Below are 22922 nucleotides of genomic sequence, written 5' to 3'. Positions count from 1 at the left end.
TCACCTTCAGCTCCGCTCCCCCGCCCAGGGTCACAGGTCACGTCCCACTTCATCTGCTCTTCCTTTTCCCTTCTTTCTTTCGTCCTACCTGCTTACGTGGGGATCTTTCTTGTCCTTTTAGGTGCCTGAGGTCCTCTGCTAGTGTTTATCAGGTGCTCTCGGAGAATTGTTCCATTTGTAGATGTATTCTTGATGCATTTGTGGGGAGATATGAACTCCACATCTTCCTACTCCTCCGTCTTCTTGACTGACTAATCAGCAGTTTGAGTTTTAAAAGGCCACTTTTTCCCCTTTTTTAACCTTGGTTTCAGGTTCTACCTAATTTAGCTAATTAGGCTCAGTCTCAGGTCATTGTGGTCTGTATTTACATTTCTGATTTGTACCGATTTGCGAGACAAAGACAGTTGCTTTTAATTCCCCAAAGAACTGGCCTGTCACCTAAATAATATTAAAAGATTGATTTGCCCAACTACGTTTTCTTTAACTTGCTTTTCTGTATCAGTGAGAAGATTTCCAACTAGACTGAAATTTCAGAATTCTATAGTCTAGAACTTTATGGTGTAATTGATCATACCTTCTAAACTTGCATAAGGCATTCAACAAAGACCCTCTTTCTGAGTGCACAGGTTAGACCCAGAGTAAAGTCTCCATTATTTATTTTTATTATCCCTTAAATATTAGCTGTCAGTTCTTACTTTATATTGTATAGGCTCAGGTAATCCCACTGGTTTCCTTTAGTATGTTTAATTAATATTTCCTTCATATGCCGTCTTATAATATCAGGCAGGGGAAGAATTCCCCAGTGAAACATGTCTATCCCTCACAATATAATTAGGCAAAAGAGAGGTAATTATCTTACACAATGCCCATTTAAACATCCCAATTTTTATAAAGACTCTGGGGTCCCCAGAGAGTGGTTGAACCAAGGGACTCAGGCACTTTTGTCAATCTTTTAACTTGATTAATTGGTCTAACTTTTGCCCCAAGTAATTGTTGGTCAGGTATCTCAGTGTAATTTTACGTGTATAAAATTTACATGTAATAAAATATACGTACTTTAAACTGGGGTAAATAGGGCAGACTTGTTTGGGTCTGGCCCTTTAATGTTGATGACAAGTAGGAGATCCCTTTGGCCCATCCAATCTTAGGTAGTATTGTATCCAATCTTTGATTTATCTCATTAATGTCTGTTTTATTTATCCCACTTTAAAATAACCATCTAAAGATTTCTTATTCATTTAGGAGAAGTCCCTTTAAAATTTCCACCTTGTTGGGAAAAAGTTTTTAGGCTTTTTCCTTCAGTTTTTTTCCCTGTTACTTAACCTAATTAACAATAATTATTCTAATGTTTTTATTAGCATCTGTAAGACCCATTTAGGGGAAGCAGAGACCACAAATAAGGTTTCCCAAACCAATTTTTTGGGTTTGTTTGAAACTAAAGGAGTTTTTAGGTTAACCATTATATGACTAATTTCCAGCATTTCCGCCCCCCCATAGGAACCAATGAAACAGCTGTTTATAATGAGAGCTCTCTAAAAATTTACCAATTTAGAAGTTTCTCCAATTTGAAGGATCCATCATCTGGCCATAAATGAGGTATACCTTAATAGTGACTCAAACCAATAAGACGCAAGAGGCTTCCCCACAAAAGAGTGTAAAGGATGCTGTCTAAATAAGATGCAGAAAGTTTACTCCCAAAAGTAGTTTAAGAAAGTAATGGTCTTTGTTGTACAGGCTGACACAATGAAGGTTAAGATGGCAAAAAGCCCCTGAGAGTTGTACAGTCAGACAAAAGACTGCTCAGAATCCCAGTCTATTTGACTGGCTGCCAAATGTACACCATATAAGTACTTTTGGATGGTAGTGACCAAGTTCTCAAAACACACACACACACACACACACACACACACACACACAGAAGAATATCAGAACACTTACATTTCAAAGACACAGGAAGAGAAATGCAAGTTTCCCCTAGAAAGCCTTTTGTTTTTTTGAAGTCAGAATTCTGAAAAGATGTTTTTATCGAGCCAGCTTTTTCTAACTTAACTGCATATGCAATAAAAGAGTCCTATCTTAGTCATTTTTAGGGCAAGATTTTCTTTAAGTCCCAAGTAAGTAAGCACTTGTAAATGTAAATTTTGTATGGACATAAACCTGGCCAGGACATCCGATGGAGGCTGGAAATCTGTTGTTCCCTTTTCTTTTGTATTGAAAGCTAAGTTCCCCATTCTGAGTTCAATTTGTGAAGATCACTTTTATTTTGACAAACTCTATTAAAGTAGCCAATTCAAGGAAGACAGGTTAGTCTTCCACCTAATTACCCAGTCCAACTTTTACTCAGTGTCTTTCACCTGAGCAAAGTCTCCCCAGTCTTTCAGCTGAGGATAAACCACAGTGTCTACACTGAGCAAGATCTTCCCAGTGTCTTTTAAGTGAGGCTAACCCACTTGAGCAAAAGTCTTCCCAGTGTTTTTCTACTGAGGATAAGCTCTCAGTGTTTAAACTGAGTAAAAATCTTCCCAGTGTCTTTCACTGAGGATGACCCAAGTACTTCTTCTTGAAACCAAGTTTCAAGGATAACCTACTACTCAAGAGAAGAGTTGAACACCACTGAATAAAACTTAGGATCATCAACCAAAACTGGAGATCCAAGAACCAGGAGATACTCACCCAAATTCGTCTGGACTCTCTGAGAAAGCGGACAGGCCCAAGAAGCCTCTGCTGGTGCCAGGACTCTGGATCCTCATAGAGTTCAGGCAAAGAAGAAAAGTCTGCTCTGGGCCCCTTCATTGGTTGCCAAGACTGCTGACTGAAAACTATGCACAACCCAAAAGGAGAATTATGTTTTATTTGGCAGATTTTCTGAGGACTTAAGCCCAGAACACAGCCTGTCAGATCACTCTGAGGAAGTGCTCAGAAGACCTAAGGGAGGAGTCAACCAAAACCAGGTAGTCAGAACATCAAAAGGTTACTATTAATTAAAGAAAACTAGACATCTCAAGTTAAGGACTGTAGCACTTTTCTATGTATGAGAAGATGAAAGAATCTGGGCTCCGTGAAATCATTCCTTTGATATGCACCTTAACTCTAGAATCAGTACCCTGTTTTTCTCCATCCCGAATCCCCTCAAGGTGCACAGTTGAGGGTTCCTGCTTTGACATCTGACTTGATGGCTGCAACATCCTTTGTCTACTGATATGGCAGGGAACATTTTTCATCCACGGGTAAGAAATTGAGGAGAAAATTAACATAATTCAAGATATAAAACCATTACAATATTAAAAATTCCCAAATGTCAAACAAACATAAGTACCCTTGACCTGTAAAATGGAAGATGCCAAAGAAGGGAAAAAAAGAAACAATAAAGAAAATGTAGAAAATAAAGCATAAAATAAGATGGCAGAAATCAATAACAGTAGAACAATAATTAAAGAAATCAAGGTAAATGTTATCATAAGATTTTTAAATTTCCAAAAAAAAACCCCATCAAACAAAACATATTGAAAATAAAGTAATAGAGAAAATTTAGGGAGCAAATATGAATGCAAAGAAGACCTGTTAGGTAGTTAGTCAGACATTAGCAGCAAGGAGGTGACGGTGGTGAGAAAGACAAGAAGAAGAAATTGAGTCACACGCAGCCGTCTGGGGACTCTCCCTTGACTCCACCCAGAACGGGAGAGACTGTGGTCTGGTGGTGGGCAGCTTATCCTGATAAAGAGAGGCACAGTAACACAAGGGGACTTCTCCAGGCTGTGCATGCCCAGACCAGACAGGCGTATACCCTATAGTAAATCCAAACTCATTATACCATAATTACAATAAATTACATGTGGTTTTGCCCCTCCCCCCACCCAGTAGGCATTTCTTGGGGATTCAAGGATGAGAGCATGCGCAGCAGGAAACTTGTTACATAGCTCAGGACTGTCAGTCAAATAATGATCCTTGTCACTCACCCCCGCCTCTCTGCAAAATGCTCCTTAAAAGCGCTCGTAAGGGGCTTCCCTGGTGGCGCAGTGGTTGAGAATCTGCCTGCTAATGCAGGGGACACGGGTTCGAGCCCTGGTCTGGGAGGATCCCACATGCCGCGGAGCAACTAGGCCCGTGAGCCACGACTACTGAGCCTGCGCGTCTGGAGCCTGTGCTCCGCAACAAGAGGCCGCGATAGTGAGAGGCCCGCGCACCGCGATGAAGAGTGGCCCCCGCTTGCCACAACTAGAGAAAGCCCTCACACAGAAATGAAGACGCAACACAGCAAAAATAAATAAATTAATTAATAAAAACTCCTACCCCCAACATCTTCTTTAAAAAAAAGAAAAGTGCTCGTAAGCCTTTATAGGAATGCTGCTTTCAATTTGCAGAAACAGTACACCCATCCCCCCCGCCATCCCGAGAGTGTACCTTTGCTTCGATATACTTTGCTTTGGGCTTGCTTCACTTCGCTGAAATAGCCTGTTCTCAGAAACAGCCTGCTCTTTCTCTCTCCTTCTCTCTCTCCCTCTCTGAGAGTGTACCTATGCTTAAATCAACTTCGCTTTGTGCTTAAGCTTAACATGGTAGTTTGCGATCCTTTGCTTACTATCATGGAACCAAGATAGCTGGTCCAGGCCTTCCACTGACCTCCTCGGTTGAAGCTATTTTGTTACAAAGCATGTCCACATGGTGACAGACCTAAGTCTAAATTTTGATAAAAGGTTGAATTAAGGTGAGAATATCATATGGGAGGAAAAGACTGTAGGAAAAATAGTAGATGTAGGAGATATGTTTGTGAAAGTGCACATTCATGGCAATATAGCCAAATAACCTCACATGCCCACGTTCCCACTAAAACTGTATAAAATTATGACCAACAAGCAGAGAATACACATTATTTTAAAGCCCTCATGGGGCATTAAGACATATTTACCATGTGAATCCTTCAGTGAATCTTGTGTTACTGCTAAGGGATGTCATAAGGGGATTTTGTGTAAGACTCAAAGCTCCCTTTCTATATGGTTCAGGCTGGACTTGAAGCTTCAGGGGCCTGGGAGGATGGGGCAGGAAAGGCAAGGCACACTCAGAAAAGAGAATACATCCATAACACACTAGGAATATCTGAAGAGGCTGCTCAAGACCTGGCTCAGCCCCAAGGGTTGACCCCTAGTCCTACTCTTCACCCTACAGCCCTTTAGGGTCAGGACCTTGGCTCACCCTAACCCATTCCTAGCTTCCGGGTATAGAATGAGTGCACATGTCTGAATGTTAATGTTCTCTCAAAATTTACATGTTGAAATCCTACCTCTTAAAGATAGGAGGCGGGGCCGTGCAAAAGTGCTTATGAGCTTTCATGAATGGGATTAGTGCCTTATAAAAGAGACTCCAGAGATATCTCTAGCCTCCTCCCATCATATGAGGATACAGAGAGAAGGCTCCAGCTGTGAACCAGGAAGAGAGCTCTCACTACGAGGTGGCCATACTGGTGACTTGATCTTGGGCTTCCCAGCCTCCAGAACTGTGGTAATAAATGTCTGTTGTTTGTAATCTACCCAGTCTATGGTATATTGTTATAGCAGCCCTAATGGATTAAGACCACATATTTCAAAATTTATCTGGAGAGTGGGGACTGTCTTATCATTGCAAACTAAGAAGTTGGGTTGAGACAACATATGAAAGATATTTTTTTAAGTAGAAAAGTATGGATTATTGGATTTGAAAGTACTAGATTGGCTAAGGAAAATGAGTACGTGTGTGTGTGCGTGTTTGCAGTGTGTCCCAAAAGTTTTTGTGCAGTTTAAAGATTTACTAACTCCAGAATTATAAACACTACAAACTTACAAAAACATCATTTGAAGGTTTAACTGTTACCAGATGCAAGTCTGTGTGCCTGATGCACAGTGAGGCTAAATACTGAAACATCAGAGTTTGAAGCAGAGAAAGGTTTACACAGTGCCATGCAAGAAGACATGTGGCTCATGCCCAGGAAAAACCCCAAACTCCCTGAAGGCTTTCAGCAAAGCCTTTTTAAAGGCAAGGTGAGGGAGGGGCATGACTAATTGTTGCAAATATCTTGGTGTTGGATCCTTTGTTCTAGAGGCTGGCCAGATGGGTCAGATCCTGGTCAGGTCATGTGTTCCTGTAAACCTCCAAGAAAACAATTATTATTCTCTGTTCTGCAACTTTTTATCTCCATGAATGGGCTCTTAAAAGTCAGAGCCTTAGAAATAGTCTATCCTGTATATTTCAGGCTCTAGGCAACATTGTTTTACAAAAAGTGCAGAGCCAGCCTGGATCACAGGGATGGACAGAGTTAGCTCAGGCAACAAAGCATAAAGATTAAAGTAAAAAAGATCTCATGTGGAGGCAGATTTGTTCTTCCCTATTACATAGCTATTTATAATTCTTTCATACTTATGAATTTTGAAAAATAAATTATTTTAATTTTTGTGTGTAGTTCCCTCTGATAGAAAATGAGGCAAAACATACACTATTCAAAATTCACAAAACTAAATAAGTGTAAAAGAAATTCAAGTTCTATCCCTGGGTTTACACAAGACACAAACATGATGCGGGAAAGTTGGAGCTGAGGACAAAGGAAATCCTGAGTAAAAATGTCTGTGAAACAGCTAGTCTTCCAGGGTCAGCTTAAGATGTTCAAGAGTTATCAAGTTGGTGGGCCTCAAGTAAAGGTCTCTAATGGATGAAGGAGCCAGGTTCCAGATGGAATGAAGAGAAAATTGGCTAAGGTCTCTCTGACAGGATGAGAGTAGTTGGAAGGAGGGATCTGGAAGCCCCAGGAGGGTGCAGGTGTCTGTGGGTCTGGATGGGAAGGAGGGGCAGTGATTCAGCCTATTTCTCTTATTGCCCCTCCCCCACACTCAGGAGCCCTTTGTGACAAGGCCACAGCTCTGTGATGCAGGCCTGGGGTTCTGCCATCAAGCAAACTCCCAGTGCTCTGTTGCCTGAGGGCAGCAATGCAGTTCAGAAGATGGAGAATCTCTTTTCTTTGAAAAACATTGTTGCCATCTGGCTGAGATCCAGCCCAACTTCCTGGGTGATTGATATCATCCTTGGGTTCCTGTGTGGACTGGGGCTCTTCCTAATGTTACTCCACTGCTTCCAGAGTAATGTATTCTTAGCACCACCTAGGAAACATAGAAACATCAGGAAGGTAAGAAACCTTTGGCTTAATCCCAGCAGAGATTCTCTCTTTTTTTCTTATTCTTATTTCCACTTTTCTAAACCACGTAGAGAGACTCCTGAGATGGGAACTCTCAGAAAAGTATAGAACATCATCCTTCTAGGGAAAAGCCAGGCCAGAGAGGGGTTAGAGTGGGCATGAGGATTTCTAGCCTAAGATCTTAGACCAGGAGTTCAGGTATGGTAGAGGGCTCCAGGGCAAGTCCCAAATGCAGTGACTAATGGTTAAGGACTGGATTACGAAGAGTTCAATCTCTGCAGGAAGGCTGACCCCTGAGCCCTGGTTCACCAGCCACCTTCCCACAGCGGGTGTCTCAAGTGAGACCTTCCTCTGTGTTGGGGCTGAGCCCCTGAGAGCCTGAGAGAAGAGGCTGGACTAGAGGTCTGGCCTTGGGAAGCAGAATCCTATCTGACAAAGCTCACGTGGGCATTTAGGTCTGAGAATGTGTGTGTTTCTTGATCAGAGGAACAGTGACAGAAGAAATCTATGGTGATTAAAACTTAAAAAATCCTTCTTGGGCTTCCCTGGTGGTGCAGTGGTTGAGAGTCCCCCTGCCAATGCAGGGGACGCAGGTTCGTGTCCCGGTCCGCGATGATCCCACGTGCCACGGAGTGGCTGGGCCTGTGAGCCATGGCTGCTGGGCCTGTGCGTCCGGAGCCTGTGCTCCACAATGGGAGAGGCCACAACAGTGAGAGGCCCGAATACCCCCCTGCCCAAAAAAAAAAAAAAAAAAAAAAAAAAAACCTTCTTTGCACTCTTCAAAGAAGAAAAACTGAAAAGATTGTTATCCACTTTAAAAATAAGTAAAAGGGGAAAAAAACCAACAGAGTTTTAGTTAAATGTAGAAAGTCATGTTGTTCATGAACACAGCTTGCCTAGATAGAGGACAGTGAGAGTTGGGTGTTAGCCCCTCACTTTTTCTTATCTCTCAGCATCAAGTAAAGCTGAAGGGGAGGAGCAGGAGTAGGAAGAAAAGTGGATCTTTGAAAGGTAAGCCTTTGCCATTCAGCCCTGCGTGACCCAAGAGTTAGCTTCCATCTCTCCTAGTCCTGAGGCCCCAGCTTCACGGTCTCTGAGAATGCCAGTGGCAGAGCTTATTCCTCAGGAAACAGAGCCTGAGCCTAATTAACAGAGCCTAATGAACGTGGAAGCACTTTGCAAAGGACAAACCCTTTTCAAGTGAGACTTACCATCACTGTCAGGGACATGTGGCCTTGGACACTGATACTTGGGCTCCAGAGTCTAATCCTCCAAAGATTTCCCTTAAAGGGCCATTGCACTCAGCCTCCTGAAAGGCTCTTAGGCCTCTGCCTTCACCACCATGACCCAGTCTCCTGATTTCCAGCTTTCAGAGATTGCCTGGAAGAACTGGAGGGGACTCAGGACCTGGTTTCACTTCTGCAAAGGTAAAGAATCTTTCCCCTTCTCTCCTGGGTCGTCCTTCCTCCCCGAGCCTCTAATGTGACCCCAGCCCTGGAAGGGGGAGCCATGGGAGGGCGTGGCTAAAGCCCTAGGGTGAAGGAGAGCAGGGGCATTATGAAGTCAGTGTGGGGGCAGAGGAGGGTTCTTGGGCTGCAGGTGCCCACCCCTGCCTGTCCTGTCCAGCCATCCTGGCCCCATCTGCTCTCCTACAGCTGCCTGGGGAGGCTTCCTGGCAAGGGCAACTTTCATCAGCTCTCATGTCCAGACCCTCCTGGTGAGACGTGCAAAGCAGTGCCTGCTGGAGCCTGTGGAAGATACTGCTTGAAGGGTTGGGAACCCTGCATGAACACCTCCTGTAGGGTTTCCTTCCCTGATCCAGACACTCGAGAGGTACTGGAAGCACATATTAAAAGGTTTTGGGTAAAGCACAGGTGGACCCGACCCCTCAAGGTCCTCAAGCCCATAAATCTCTTTAAGTCGAAAAAGTTCCAACCCTCCACCATTCTACAGTTTGCCACTTCCCCTTCAGCCACCTGTGTATCTGGGTCCCACTCAAAAGTCAAGTGTGCTGAGTTCCTGGAGAAACCTCCTCAGGCTCATTCAGGAGAGAAGGTGATAACAGAAGAGTCAGTTCCTACCGTGAAGAGGCCTCTCCTTGCCCCCTCAGCTGTGTGTAAGGAAATCCAGAGTGCCCTGGGAGCGATTCCATCTGCTGACTACCATGGACCCTCAAAGGCTTCTCTGACTGGACAGGAGGACAGGCCACCTTCTCAGTCCCTCACACTCAGCCTTGTGGGCAGAACCTGGAAGAGTGAGAGTGTGGAAGGGGTCAAGAGGGACAGCCTAGAGCCAGGTCCAATTTCAGCAATGGTCAGGAATGAGCCAAGAGAGGAGAGTGGTGGTCAGGCCTCACGAGACCCCTGCCATAGGGTAACAGTGATGGAGGTGAACTTAGGATCCCCATCTTTGAGAGGTGAAGAGGCCAGGGAGGCTGTGGAGGCCAAGGAGTCTCCTGCTCTTCAACCACAGTCTAGTGTTATCTTGGAAACCAAAGTGTTGACAAAATCCCAAACCACAAATGTACATATGAGGAGTTTAGAGGTGCCAGGGGCCAGTAGAAGTTTCCTACTACCTAGACTGTCTGTTTTCCAACATCCAGGTGAGCCATGCCTTAACATGGAGGTTGCTAGTGAGTTTAACTCCAAAGTAAAGGTACAGTCAGACAACCAGCTTCAGGACTTTCCCAAACACAGGTTCCTTGCTGCAGACAACTTGGCTTCTCAGGTGCCTCAGTGCCATCCCCAGAGAGTCCCCACCAGAGACAGGTTAGCTTCCCAGGAGCCAAGTGGCCTTATGGAAGCCCAAAGGAGCCACCTAGGGCAGCAGGAGCCCAAAACTTCAAAACTCCAAGACTCATGGAAGAGCCAGAGCAAGATGATTGCCCCTACTTACAAAAGAGAGGACTGTAGGAGGCATAAACCAGGAGAGCATGAAGAAAGGTTTAAAGAATTAGGGACCTCTCAAGCTGGAAGTATGAGCCGCCCTGCCCAGGTCAGGGGAATAACAGACTCTATTGGGAGCAGATGTCTCCAGCTCATGCCAGAGAAGAAACATAACCCTACAGAAAGCCTCTTCAGAAAAAGGATGAGGCTATTTTTAAAGTGGATTTTCCCCAAGAAAAAAGTCAATGGTCGAGATGCTCTGCCAAAAAAAAAAAAGCCCATATCAGCCACTGCCCAGAGTCACGGATCAGTCAAAAGCAGATCAACCTTGAAGAGTGAGACTGCTGAGGGTCAGGCACGCATGAGAGCTGTTGGACAGATCCCAGAAGAAAAAAGAGCAATTCACCATGGACTTCATGCCACAAAGTTAAATGAACACAAACTGGAATTCCAAGTCCCAGTATGTGGGTGCTTCTGCTACCATAGGCTTACCTCCTACCCAGAGCAAGGGAGAATGATGGGTTCTACAGCCTGTGGTCATAAAGCCACCTCCAAGGGCCAGAGTTGTTCTATCAGGGAAAGGGAAGTCAAACACCAACATAGTTTGAAAAGTGTAAGGTTCGACGATGAGCAGCTGGGCCTAAGGTGCCTCCCATCCTTGCCCCCCAAGAAGAGTTTGTTTCCAGTTAGTACCTGCCAGTATGGGCCAAAGAGTCCAGGTGCCCCAGCCCGCCATCAACACTGTCCAAGGCATTGTCATCTTTGGGGAGGTGTCTTGCCTGGTCGACAGTAAAATCCTTCTTTAGTCTTCCCTTTAGTAGGAAAACATATCTCCAAGTAAAAATTCAGTCCATGTAGAGAAAATGATTTTCTCATTAGCACATCCAAGATATTTAATGTTCCCCAATACATATATATATATATATATATATACATATTTTTTTTCTAATAAAAACATAGTGTAATGGCTGCTGTCTGTGCTGTGCACTTTGTCTTCTAGAAGGGAGGGGCATGGAGGGAGGTGGACAGTAGCAGCACAAGCTTGGTCCTTGTCTCGTGTCCCTTCATTGCACCTTATGATACTGTCATTACACAAACCAAAATTACTCTAACAATGAGATGGGAAAAACCTATGAAACCCACACCCAAGGACCTGGTTCAACCAGTCTTTCTCCTTCTTCTATGCTACTTTGAACTTTATGCAACTGTAGTGGATAGGTTTACACGATAGGGCCGGACATTGCAATTCAGGCTCCAGGAAGTGTCAGAGCCAAGTGGATGGAAGTTTGGGGGGAATAGAGTATGGGCTCTGAGTTCAGAAACAGGAGAAATCTTGCCCCTGGATCTCTTGGTAGGGAATATACAACATCTGCTCTTAAGAGTTCCTTCTCTCTCTGATGAAGGCTGGGATTGAGATATGCCCTATGAACCCCTTTTAGCTTAGGCATAATAAAATGTACAGCATCACCCTCCCCCACCTCTGTTTTTCCTAGACTTTAGAGCAGCAACAAGGATGGCATTTCCAGCTCTGTGTGTGTAGGTGGGGGGAGTATCAGGGAGGCTGCTGAGGGCTGTGTTGAGTCCAGTCCCATATAAATGAATGGCTATGTTCATGGGTCACCTACCTTCCACTCTATGTTAACCCCAGAGAAGGAGTTTTGGATGAATGGAATAGGGGTGTGACTGTGGGTAGTAACTATCTGATGGTCAAACACTGTGAATTTAGGGTGGGATGTAGGTGTAGAAAAATCCCTGGATCGAAGGAAGGAGGCAAAGTGGTACCAGATTCCCATAAATGTGCAGTTGTGAAAGAGCAGCCCCCTGACATACAAGCACCATCTAAAGGCCTAAAGGGGAGGAAAAGTTAAGGGTCCAGTAGCTCATCATGGCCCCACCCCAGGGTCTCTACCCTATTCCAACTCTAAGATCACAGACCTAGAGAAACCACCTTTAGGTCAAAACAGAAGGTCAAACTTATAGAAGTAAAGCAAATCAGGGAAGGTTAATCTCTTAATACTATATTTAATAAGCTTACACATCCTCACCTCTTGACTTTTAGGAAGGATAAGTTAACAATAGGTGTAAAAGCCAGGACTAGGGAACTTGGGATGTGACTCCTAGTCTGGTGACCTTCACATAAACACATGGCCCAAGGACTGCTCCAGGGGAGAGGTGGGGACTGGCCTGTGATTGTGTAGTAAGCCTTGCCTGTCTCCCAGTCCTTGATCACCCCAGAGCCTGGCAGGTGAAGAAGCAATCAGACAGGATTTGTGGTGGTGTGGAGGTGACCTGTGCAAAGTGGATGGGGCAGGGTGCAATCCAGGGGTGTTCCACTGATCTGCTTCTGGCACAGCTTTTCTTGTCTCCTGACCCCCATCCATATGGAAAAGCAGGGAGACGAGGAAGAATTTCTCTAGAGTGATTTGGTGCTTCCTGCCATGTGCAAGGCTCATGGTGGACACAGCTCCAGGTGGTGTCTTTCTCATTGTGGAGATTTCTGTTCTAGCTGATGCCCCTGATCCAGATGACAACAGAAATGGACCCCATCCCCCATCCCTGTCAGGCCCCTCAACACGTGGAATTGCTGTGACCTGGGGTGGAGGGGGCAGAGTGAGCACAGGACTGCTCACACCCCTGGTTTCTCCCTGGAGCCAGGCCCTACCTCTGGGCCCCAATTCCCAAGGCAGCCTCCAGAATAGGCAGAGCAGTGAGAGTGGAGCCAGGACTTGTGGGAGGGGTCGGTACCCAGAGGAAAGAGATGACAGGGCTGGGACCTGAGCCTGGCTGCTGCTGGGTGCTCTCAGGGGCACCCAGAAGTGAGTTCTGGGAATATGGGGAAGCTGGACTTGGACCCCCCTGGCTCCTGCTGGGAGGGTGCCACAGACAGGTGATGCTGATGGAACAGCAAGAAAACAGAAAGCAGCAAGTCCCTTTGCCCTTCTCTTGCTGCTCCGTCTTCCATAAGGTACAGTAAGACAAGAAATTGAGAGACCAAAAGAAAAAAAGAAATGGAGAGACCCAGAGACAATACACAAAGACTTCACAGACACACCTCCCAAGAGAGACTTCTCACGCAAACACCTTTCTCAGAGATCACATACCGACACCTCACACAGGGACCTCATGTTGCTTCACAGACCCTCAGACAGAAATCTAGCCCAGATTTAACAGATTTCCCAGAGATACCTTCCAAAGGGACCGCATACAGAGACTTCACACAGAGATCTCACCCAGAGACAACACACAGAGACTTGGCACAAAGACCTCACAGAGACCTCACATCTATTCTTCAGTATCCATTGACAAGTCTTTCTTAGTGAATATGAAACCACTTAGCAAACTGGCAGCATGATAAATATATTATCAGTTGTGCCCCTCTGAGATCCACCAGACACTCACTGTCAGCATTACTCTAAATGGGGAAATGTTTGAGAAGTTTTGTTCTTTTGTAATGTCACTGCCTCTGAACAAAGGAATTATACATTCCAAATGTAGATTTTCAAATTTCATTCTTAGGTGTTCATTAGCTTGAAAATCACATATTACATTATTTTATTTTTATTTATTTTAGAAGAATGAAGAAAATAATGTTTATTTCTTAGAAATGCATGTAGTACTCTATTTTTTTATTTTAAAAGATTTTTAGTGGAGTATAGTTGAGTTACAAATTTGTGTTAGTTTCAGGTGTACAGCAAAGAGAGCCAGTTATACATATACATATGTCCACTTTTTTAAAAGATTCTTTTCCCATAGAGGCCATTACAGAGTATTGAGTAGAGCTCCCCGTGCTATACAGTAGGTTATTATTATCTATTTTGTATATAGTCGTGTGTATATGTCAATCCCAATCTCCCAATTTATCCTTCCCCCCTTATCTCCTGGTAACCATAAGTTTTCATTTGTACCCTTTTTTTAGGAGAATCACAAATATTAAGCACAACTAAAACACTGTCTGTCTCCAGTGAGAGAAAATATTTGTCCAGTTTTAGTTATCATCCAGTCAAATGGTATCTGGCACATTTTTTACTTTATTGAGGACAAAGCTTAAACTTGAGATGGCTTACTTGTTTCCTTTGGGAACATAAGAAAAAACTGCAACAAAGGTACTCTAGGAATGAAATAAACCAAGAAAGAAGCATCCGGACTCACATTCACTTCCCAGAGGGCTGTGTAACTAGCACATTATTTTGCACATAATAGCTTGCATTAGGTTTGTGAGGTTTGCTTTATTTTTTAACAGGCCAATAATCATGTGAGGATTTTTCACAAGTCAAATTTCTGCTTTTAAATTTTACATTCTGGCAAAATTATGCTTCTGAATATTATTTTATTTCTTAAAATGTGGTAATGCCCTAAAATGATATCACACAATCATAACGTTCAGCTAACATACTTAAAAAGATGGGCTATTAAGGATTCATTCTTAAATAATTCTATGAAATGCACATTTTCTAAGACATGCAGTTAGGATCCATTTTATATTCATTATAGGGTTAACACATTGCTTAAAAAATTTTTGAAAGATTATAAAATATATGACTTAGCCTATGGTTGACATTCTACATGTTACCTCATAAAATTACTGAGGGAAGGATATCTTAATATCTGAATTGAAGGTAGTGTACATTTAATCTACATCTGGCTTATAACAATGAATAATGAAAGGCTTTCATTTATTATATATCTCACACTTTCCAAAGGGTACACTTCTAAAAGACTACTGATTTCTCACTGCTAATAAGCAACCTATTGCCCTTGCCTTGGTAAAATCTATCTTAATGACAGCTGGTTGTCTCCCAGATTATCCATTGGTATTACAGCGTCACGGTCTTTTAAGAGGAACAGGGCTGACACGAGGACTCTTTGGGCTTATTTCTACAAGAAATTTAGTTTTTCTATTCTCCTAATTAAACAATGTATAATTATTAATTTTTCCCTTTACTCCTTTATGTCGTTGAATCAGAAAGCAATGGACTCTGGTCCCGTATGTCACCTAAGACTCTATCAGATCACTTTTTTTTCAATAGTGCAGCTTACTCAGGTAAGTTTACTGATCAGAACCAAATGGGGTCAATTAGGAAAAAGTTCATACAGGAAAATATCCTTTTCAAAGTTGACTATTTTAACACAGTTAAATAAGCGATTATTTTTTAATCCTTTGAGTTAAAGTTGTTCAGGGTGGCCAAGGAAGTCTGGAAACATGAAAAATGTCCATAAAAGCACTTTATTACTATAATACGTTGAATGTGTTGCTCCTCATTATTAATTCACAGTTCATTAAGCTGGGCAAAATTACAATGAACAATGTGCATTAAAGCAAAATTCCCATCAACCATTTTCCATCTGTCGTACATTGTGTCAGATGATTTGTGTGTCTAATTTTCATGGAAAAACTTGTACCTTTACTCCAGAATAAGAAATCAAGGGGGATCAATCTATTAAAAAGATTTTAATATTCCCAGACTCTGTGGCCTTCCGTATTTTCTTTTTAAGAAGATTCACCTAGTGCAAATCTTATAAATATTTTTACCATTTAATATGCCCAGACAAAATGGATACAAAAATTAGATCAAAGAGAAAACAACAAAAACAGATCCCCTTTGTTTTCAAAACATTTGATGTTTACATCAAAATATTTTGTTGAAAATGAAGTGATTTTTAATCTAGAGTTAAAAGACACTACAATGATATTTAGAACATATTACAGATCTGGATTTTTACAAATAGATTTTTATTTAAAACAGGTCTCACACTGATATCAAGAAACCAGGCACTCTAGAACAAAATGTGGAGAGATGGCAATTATGCGATGACTTCTTAATACTCCAAGGGAAAAAGATTGTTTCCAAAGTAGTCCATCTACAATATTAACCCTTAAGATCTCCTCCCCTTGATAGGTTTCAATATTATTTTCTCTTTTATACACATTTACTTTATAATTAACTCCTACAGGAGGACATTTCTGGAAATGTTCCCAGATATCTACAGCCACACTTTCTGTCATGATCACACCATGGAAAAAGTAGGGAACATCCAGATCCTGATGATACAGGGGTTTCATAATTACCCCTTTGAGGTCAGTCAGAATCATAATCATTCCCAGAACAGGGTCAGTCTTTACATTTGTGCCCCTAGACATGCAGATTGTAACACTACCCACCCAAAGGCAAGTTGTCTTCCTTACTCAGGTTTGCAGGGGCACCACTCACTGTGGTAGCTAGAAAAGTCCGTTGCCCCCAGCCCGGACCTGCATTCTCTACTCTCCACAGACACATCGTACTACAGATATACCAGTGGTGCTGATGAAACTTCCAGAAAGCTATAAAATAATGCATGCCAGGCACGGTAGATGAGGATTTAGAAAATGCTAACATCTTCTCTAGGAAATAAAGGTGACATACCTATGTGGCTTTAAGCATTTTTGTGCATTAGCTGGCGCCCTGGATCTGGGAAAAAGCATCTGATTTTAAAGTTTCTCAGCCTCATTCTCTGCAATGAAATCTGAAGCTCTTCCTTCCTTCTCTGAGTCCAGAAGCTGGAATTGATACAGTCTGCTCTCTGTGATTTGTCTCTACCATTTGTTTCCAGTGACCACTTCAACTCAGATATCTCTCAATTCAGGGATCACTCCTAAACTTCAGGACGAAGGTCACTGCCCTTTTTATTCCCACCACAATTTTATGCTAGTAACCCTTTACAGTGTCAATAAATTTATTTTGTAGAATGTGCCCCCTGGACTCCACCAGCTAAATCTGTTTTGTGGGCAAATCATTTGTTACTTAGCTAAACAAATTTTATAAAATCATATTTCATAAAATTGTATTTTATAAAATGTTACTTTCTTATTTTATAAAATTGGTAAATCCAGGGATTTAGGCTTAATTCTTATTTTTAAAAATGTTGATACTCATTTTGCCAATTTTTCTCTTTTTACATGTATCAGAAAATATGTTAAGAACTCAACTGTGAAGATACCACTATTTTTATTTTTTCTCACTTTTTGTACTTAACTTTTATAACAAACCTTTATTATTGCACAGGAAACAAGAAAGTTTGTTCCTTGGAAAACATCAGTCCTAAGAACATACTAAGTTAAAGCTTAGTATGTTAGATCTGCGAGTAGCCTTGTCTTTTTTTTTTTTTTTTTTTTTTTTTTTGGTACGCTGGCCTCTCACTGTTGTGGCCTCTCCCGTTGCAGAGCACAGGCTCCGGACACGCCAGCTCAGCGGTCATGGCTCACGGGTCCAGCCGCTCCACGGCATGTGGGATCTTCCCGGACCGGGGCACGAACCCGTGTCCCCTGCATCGGCAGGCAGACTCTCAACCACTGCGACACCAGGGAAGCCCAACCTTGTCTTTTTTTTAATGATGCTTTTTTCTGAATTGGTTAAAAAAAAAAAAAAAGCCTTAAGGCTTAGGAACAGAAGCAAATTGAGAATTAAAATCCAAATCATTCAAATGAAGTTTGTCAGAACAGTTTGTGTGTGGAGAGGACAGCTTCTGGGCACTTCAGAGAAACCAGCAGGACAGAATTGAGAATAGCCAGCACCTTACAGGGCTTCCCACAGAAATGCTTTAATGCAAAGAGGTGACTAGATTTCACAGGGAGACCAGGGAGAGGATGCAGAGATAATCAAATCACATTCAAGCACCTGTTTACCTGGGAGGTAAGTTCCTTCATATTGTGGTCAGATGCTGTTTAGGGGGACACTGGTGCAGGGGAGGTGTTGGGAGGATGAACTCTTTTCTGAGTGATTTTGCAAGTGTGAAAATTCATCCAACAGAGATGCTAGAAAAGTTTGCTCCTAGTAGCGAGCGTCCAACATGATATTTTGGGACAAAAATGTGTATTTGGAAGAATTTTTCACAAAAGAACAGTGATGGGAGGAAAAGATTCATATGGGCCTGGCTAGTAATATTCTTCCTTCACAATTTTCTTGTGGGTTCCTGAGGCCTGTTGTGACTGCTTGGAGACCTGGACCCCAAGCAATGGCCCTCTTTGTCATACTCAGGGCAACCCAGGAAGTTGCTTGTCTGAAGCAGAAAAGGTTCTCCCTTCCACTCATGTCCTCTTGCTGATCAGATGAACACATGGCATCATCTACAGCTGAGAGGTGTTTGTTAACTTCCTTTGTTTCATAGGACACAACTCATATATACTCTACAGTAATGTTTATCACTGTCTTTTATAATCTCAAGGTAAGAAGTAATCAGTGTTAAAATCATTCTACTGGAATAACAAAGCACATGATTTTTTTTTTTTTCCCTAATAGTGATTGTATTTGTTTGCTAGGGCTGCCATAACAAAATACCGCACTGGCTACTAGGTGGCTTAAACAACAAAAACATATTTTCTCATAGCTCTAGAGGCTAGAAGTCCAAGATCAAAGTATCAAGTTTAGTTTCTTTGAGGTCTCTCTCCTTTGATGGCTACCTTCTCGCTGTGTCCTCACATTGTTGCCCCTCAGTCTGTGCATGTCTGTGTTCTAATATTCCCTCCTTATAAAGATACAAGTCATATTGGATTAGAGTCCATCCATATGATCATTTTACCTTAATTTTCTCTTCCAAAGCAGTATTTCCAAGTAGAAGTTAAGCTTACTGTACAAGCAATCAGGTATTTAAAAGGAGGCATTGTGGGCCTCCCTGGTGGCGCAGTGGTTGAGAGTCCGCCTGCCGATGCAGGGGATACGGGTTCGTGCCCCGGTCTGGGAGGATCCCATATGCCGCGGAGCGGCTGGGCCCGTGAGCCATGGCCGCTGGGCCTGCGCGTCCGGAGCCTGTGCTCCGCAACGGGAGAGGCCACAGCAGTGAGAGGCCCGCATACCGCAAAAAGATTAAATAAATAAATAAATAAATAAATAAATAAAATAAAAAGAGGCATTGCTATGGAGACAAAAAAACAATGGTTAATAATTGAGGCAAATTTCATATCAGTTTTTGAGTTCTGAGGGTAGACAGTTGAGAAGATCTCTAAATGTCAGGGTTAAAGCATCTTTTGTAGTTTGAATGTCCATCAGATGTTCAGGTAAGCTTTCTGAGTTGTCCATATAGCAACAGGAACGAAGAAGACTGTCTAAACATGAGCTGCTGTGGAGATTTCTCTGAAGTTTATATTAAGATATCTACCTTCAGTATGCAGGACTTCAGAAAAAAAGGCAGTTTTAGTTTCAATGGTTCCAAGTCAAAAGGGTGGGAGAAAATTTAGAAACACTAGTTTGGAGAGTTGTAGTCAGGTAGTGGAGGAAACTAGAAAAATTCAGGATACAGTCCAGTTTTCAGGTAATTAACAAAACTTCAAGGAAAATTAATAGCACTAGAGTCTAATATCCACAATACGTATTTTGGTTTCTATCGAAAGATAATTTTTCTCTCTAAAATCACCCTCATTTCTATCAAAGATAGCCAAATTAAGACAAATTTGTTTGCAAAATAAGTCTAGATTCAATACAATTGGTCTTATTTATATAAGTATAGCAAGGATCATGATTGACCATATAGGCTTGTTTTTTATTTTTATTTTTTGCTTTTATTAAGAGAATTTATTGCCTCTCTCTCCTCCCAATAGCTCAAACATGAAGAAGCAACATCAGAGGAAGACAGACAGAAAATGGCTCTTTGAGTTTGTCCTTCTTGGCATTGGTGAAGGAAGAGGCAGCTTTCTCAAAGTTTTTATCTGCTTAATAGGATGTAGTGGAGAAAGGGAACAAGGAAAGTCAGAGGATAAGTGAACAGGCTCTGCACCTACCAAGGATGTGTTATCCTCCTAATCGTCCCAGTAGGAATATTCCATTCATGTTCTTTGATCTGATCCTTGCATTGGAAGACACTTCTTTTTTTAATCTCTTTTTTTAATTTAATTTTTATTTTATATTGAAGTATAGTTGATTTACAATGTTGAATTAGTTTCAGGTGTACAGCAAAATGATTCAGTGATACATATACATATATCCATTCATTTTCAGATTCTTTTGCCGTATAGGTTATTACAGAATATTGAGTAGAGTTCCCTTTGCTATACAGTAGGGTCTTGTTGATTATCTATTTTATATATAGTAGTGTGTATATGTGAATCCAAACTCCTAATTTATCCCTCCCCATACCTTTTCCCTTTAGTAACCATAAGTTTGTATTTTAAGTCTGTGAGTTTGTTTCTCTTTTGTAATTAAGTTCATTTGTATCATTTTTTCAGATTCCACAGATAAGTGATATCATATGATATTTGTCTTTCTCTGAGTTACTTCACTTAGTATGATAATCTCTACGTCAATTCATGTTACTGCAAATGGCATTACTTCACTCATTTTTATGGCTGAGTAATATTCCATTGTATATATGTACCACATCTTCTTTATCCATCCATCTGTCAATGGACATTTAAATTGCTTTCATATCCTGGTTATTGTGAATAGTGCTGCACTGAACACTGGGGTGCATGTATCTTTTGGAAGTATAATTTTCTCCAGATACATGCCTAAGAGTAGGATTGATGGATCATATGGTAGTTCTATTTTTAGTTTTTTAAGGAATCCCATAATATTCTCCATAGTGGTTGCACCAATTTACATTCCCACCAACAGTGTAGGAGGACTCCTTTTCTCCACACCCTCTCCAACATTTTTGTAGTCTACACTTTGTAGACTTTTTGATGATGGTTACTCTGACTGGTGTGAGGTGATACCTCATTGTAGTTTTGATTTGCATGTCTCTAATAATTAGCGATGTTGAGCAGATTTTCATGTGCTTTTTGCCCATCAGTATGTCTTCTTTGGAGAAATGTCTATTTAGATCTTCTGTCCATTTTTTTGATTGGGTTGTTTGCTTTTTTGATATTGAGCTGCATGAGCTATTTGTATACTTTGGAGATTATTCCATTGTCAGTCTCATCATTTGCAAGTATTTTCTCCCATTCTGTAGGTTGTCTTTTTGTTTTGTTTATGGTTTCCTTTGCTGTGCAAAAGCTTTGAAGTTTGATTAGGTCCCATTTGTTTATTTTAGTTTTTGTTTTCTTTCCTCTAGGAGGTGGATCCAAAAAGATATTGCTGCTGTGAAAGAGTGTTCTGCCTGGATTTTCCTCTAAGAGTTTTATAATATCCAGTCTTACATTTAGGTCTTTAATGCATTTTGAGTTTATTTTTGTCTGTGATGTTAGAAAATTGTTCTAATTTCATTTTTTTACATGTAGCTGTCCAGTTTTCCCAGCACCACTTATAGAAGAGACTGTCTTTTCTCCTTTGTATATTCCTGCCTCCTTTGTCATAGATTAATTGACCATAGTTGTGTGGGTTTATTTCTGGGCTTTCTATTCTGTTCCGTTGATCTATATTTCTGTTTTTGTGCAAGTACCATACTGATTACTGTAGCTTTGTAATATAGTCTGAAGACAGTGAGCCTGATTCCTCCAGCTCCATTTTGCTTTCATAGTATGCTTTGGCTATTTGGGGGTTTGTGTTTCTATACACATTTTAAAATGTTCTGTTCTAGTTCTGTGAAAAATGCCATTGGTGGGGGCTTCCCTGGTGGTCCGGTGGTTGGGACTTCACCTTCCAATGAGGAGGATGCAGGTTCGATCCCTGGTCAGGGAGTTGGGATCCCACATGCCATGCAACCAAAAAAACACACAAAAAAACAAAAACCGAAACATAAAACAGAAGCAATATTGTAACAAATTCAATAAAGACTTTAAAAATGGTCCACATGAAAAAAATCTAAAAAAAAAAAAATTCCACTGGTAATTTAATAGGGATTGCATTGAATCTGTAGATTACCTTAAGTAGTATACTCATTTTGACAGTATTGATTCTTCCAATCCAAGCACGTGGTATATCTCTCCATCTGTTTGTGTCACTTTCGATTTCTTTCATCAGCATCTTAGAGTTTTCAGAGTACAGGTCTTTTGTCTCCTTAGGTAGATTTATTCATAGGTATTTATTCTTTTTGATGTGATGGTAAATGGGACTCCTTCCATAATTTCTCTTTCTGATCTTTTGTTTTTAGTGTATAGGAATGAAAGAGATTTCTGTGTATTAATTTTGTATTCTGTGACTTTACTGTATTCATTGATGTGGTGTATCACACTGATTGATATGTGGAGATTGAAAAATCCTTGCTTCCTTCGGGTAAATCCCACTTGATCATGGTGTCTGAGCCTTTTAATGTGTTGTCTGATGCACTTTGCTAGTATTTTGTAAATGAGTTTTGAGTCTATGCTCATCAGTGATATTGACTTATGTTTTCTTTTTCTGTAGTACCTTTGTTTGGTTTTGGTATCAGGGTGATTATGGCCTCATAGGATGAGTTTGGGAATGTTTCTTCTGAAATTTTATGGAATAGTTTCAGAAGAACAGGTGTTTAGTGTTCTCTAAAGGCTTGATAGAATTCACCTGTGAAGCCATCTGATCTTGGACTTTTGTTTGTTGGGAGTTTCTTTTTTTTAAAATAAATTTTAATAATTTTTTTAAATAAATTTATTTATTTATTTTATTTTTGGCTGCATTGGGTGTTTGTTGCTGTATGTAGGCTTTCTTTTTTTAGTTGTGGCAAGCGGGGGCTACTCTTCATTGTGGTGCATGGGCTACTCATTGTGGTGGCTTCTCTTGTTGCAGAGCATGGGATCTAGGCACGTGAGCTTCAGTAGTTGTGGCATGCAGGCTCAGCAGCTGTGGTTCGTGGGCTCTAGAGAGCAGGCTTAGTAGTTGTGACCCACGGGCTTAGTTGCTCTGTGACATGTGGGATCTTCCTGGACCAGGGTTCGAACCTGTGTCCCCTGCCTTGGCAGGTGGTTTCTTAACAACTGCGCCACCAGGGATGCCCTGTTGGAGTTTCTTCATCACAGTTTCAATTTCAGGACTTGTGATTTGTCTGTTCATATTTTCTATTTC

General features: G+C 41.5%; 1 protein-coding gene across 1 annotated transcript in view; it reads left to right on the top strand.

Moving 5' to 3' along the window:
- Positions 1–7114: 7114 nt before the first annotated feature.
- Positions 7115–22922, top strand: part of LOC308611297 (putative spermatogenesis-associated protein 31C2) — a gene marked incomplete at its 3' end in the record, with an annotated part of 39566 nt that continues 23758 nt past the window's right edge. Inside the window, exons 1-3 of the mRNA XM_081260137.1 lie at positions 7115–8167; positions 8523–8583; positions 8812–10340. Of these exons, the coding sequence (XP_081116263.1) occupies positions 8942–10340 (1399 nt within the window). The 5' untranslated portion in view covers positions 7115–8167; positions 8523–8583; positions 8812–8941. The remainder of the gene's footprint in view (positions 8168–8522; positions 8584–8811; positions 10341–22922) is intronic.

Source organism: Mesoplodon bidens (genome assembly GCF_964165515.1).
Source record: "Mesoplodon bidens genome assembly, contig: HAP1_SCAFFOLD_179, whole genome shotgun sequence".
Classification (NCBI taxonomy): domain Eukaryota; kingdom Metazoa; phylum Chordata; class Mammalia; order Artiodactyla; family Ziphiidae; genus Mesoplodon; species Mesoplodon bidens.
The sequence above is the reverse complement of the archived record's forward strand: the minus strand, read 5'-3'. Positions and strand labels throughout refer to the sequence as shown.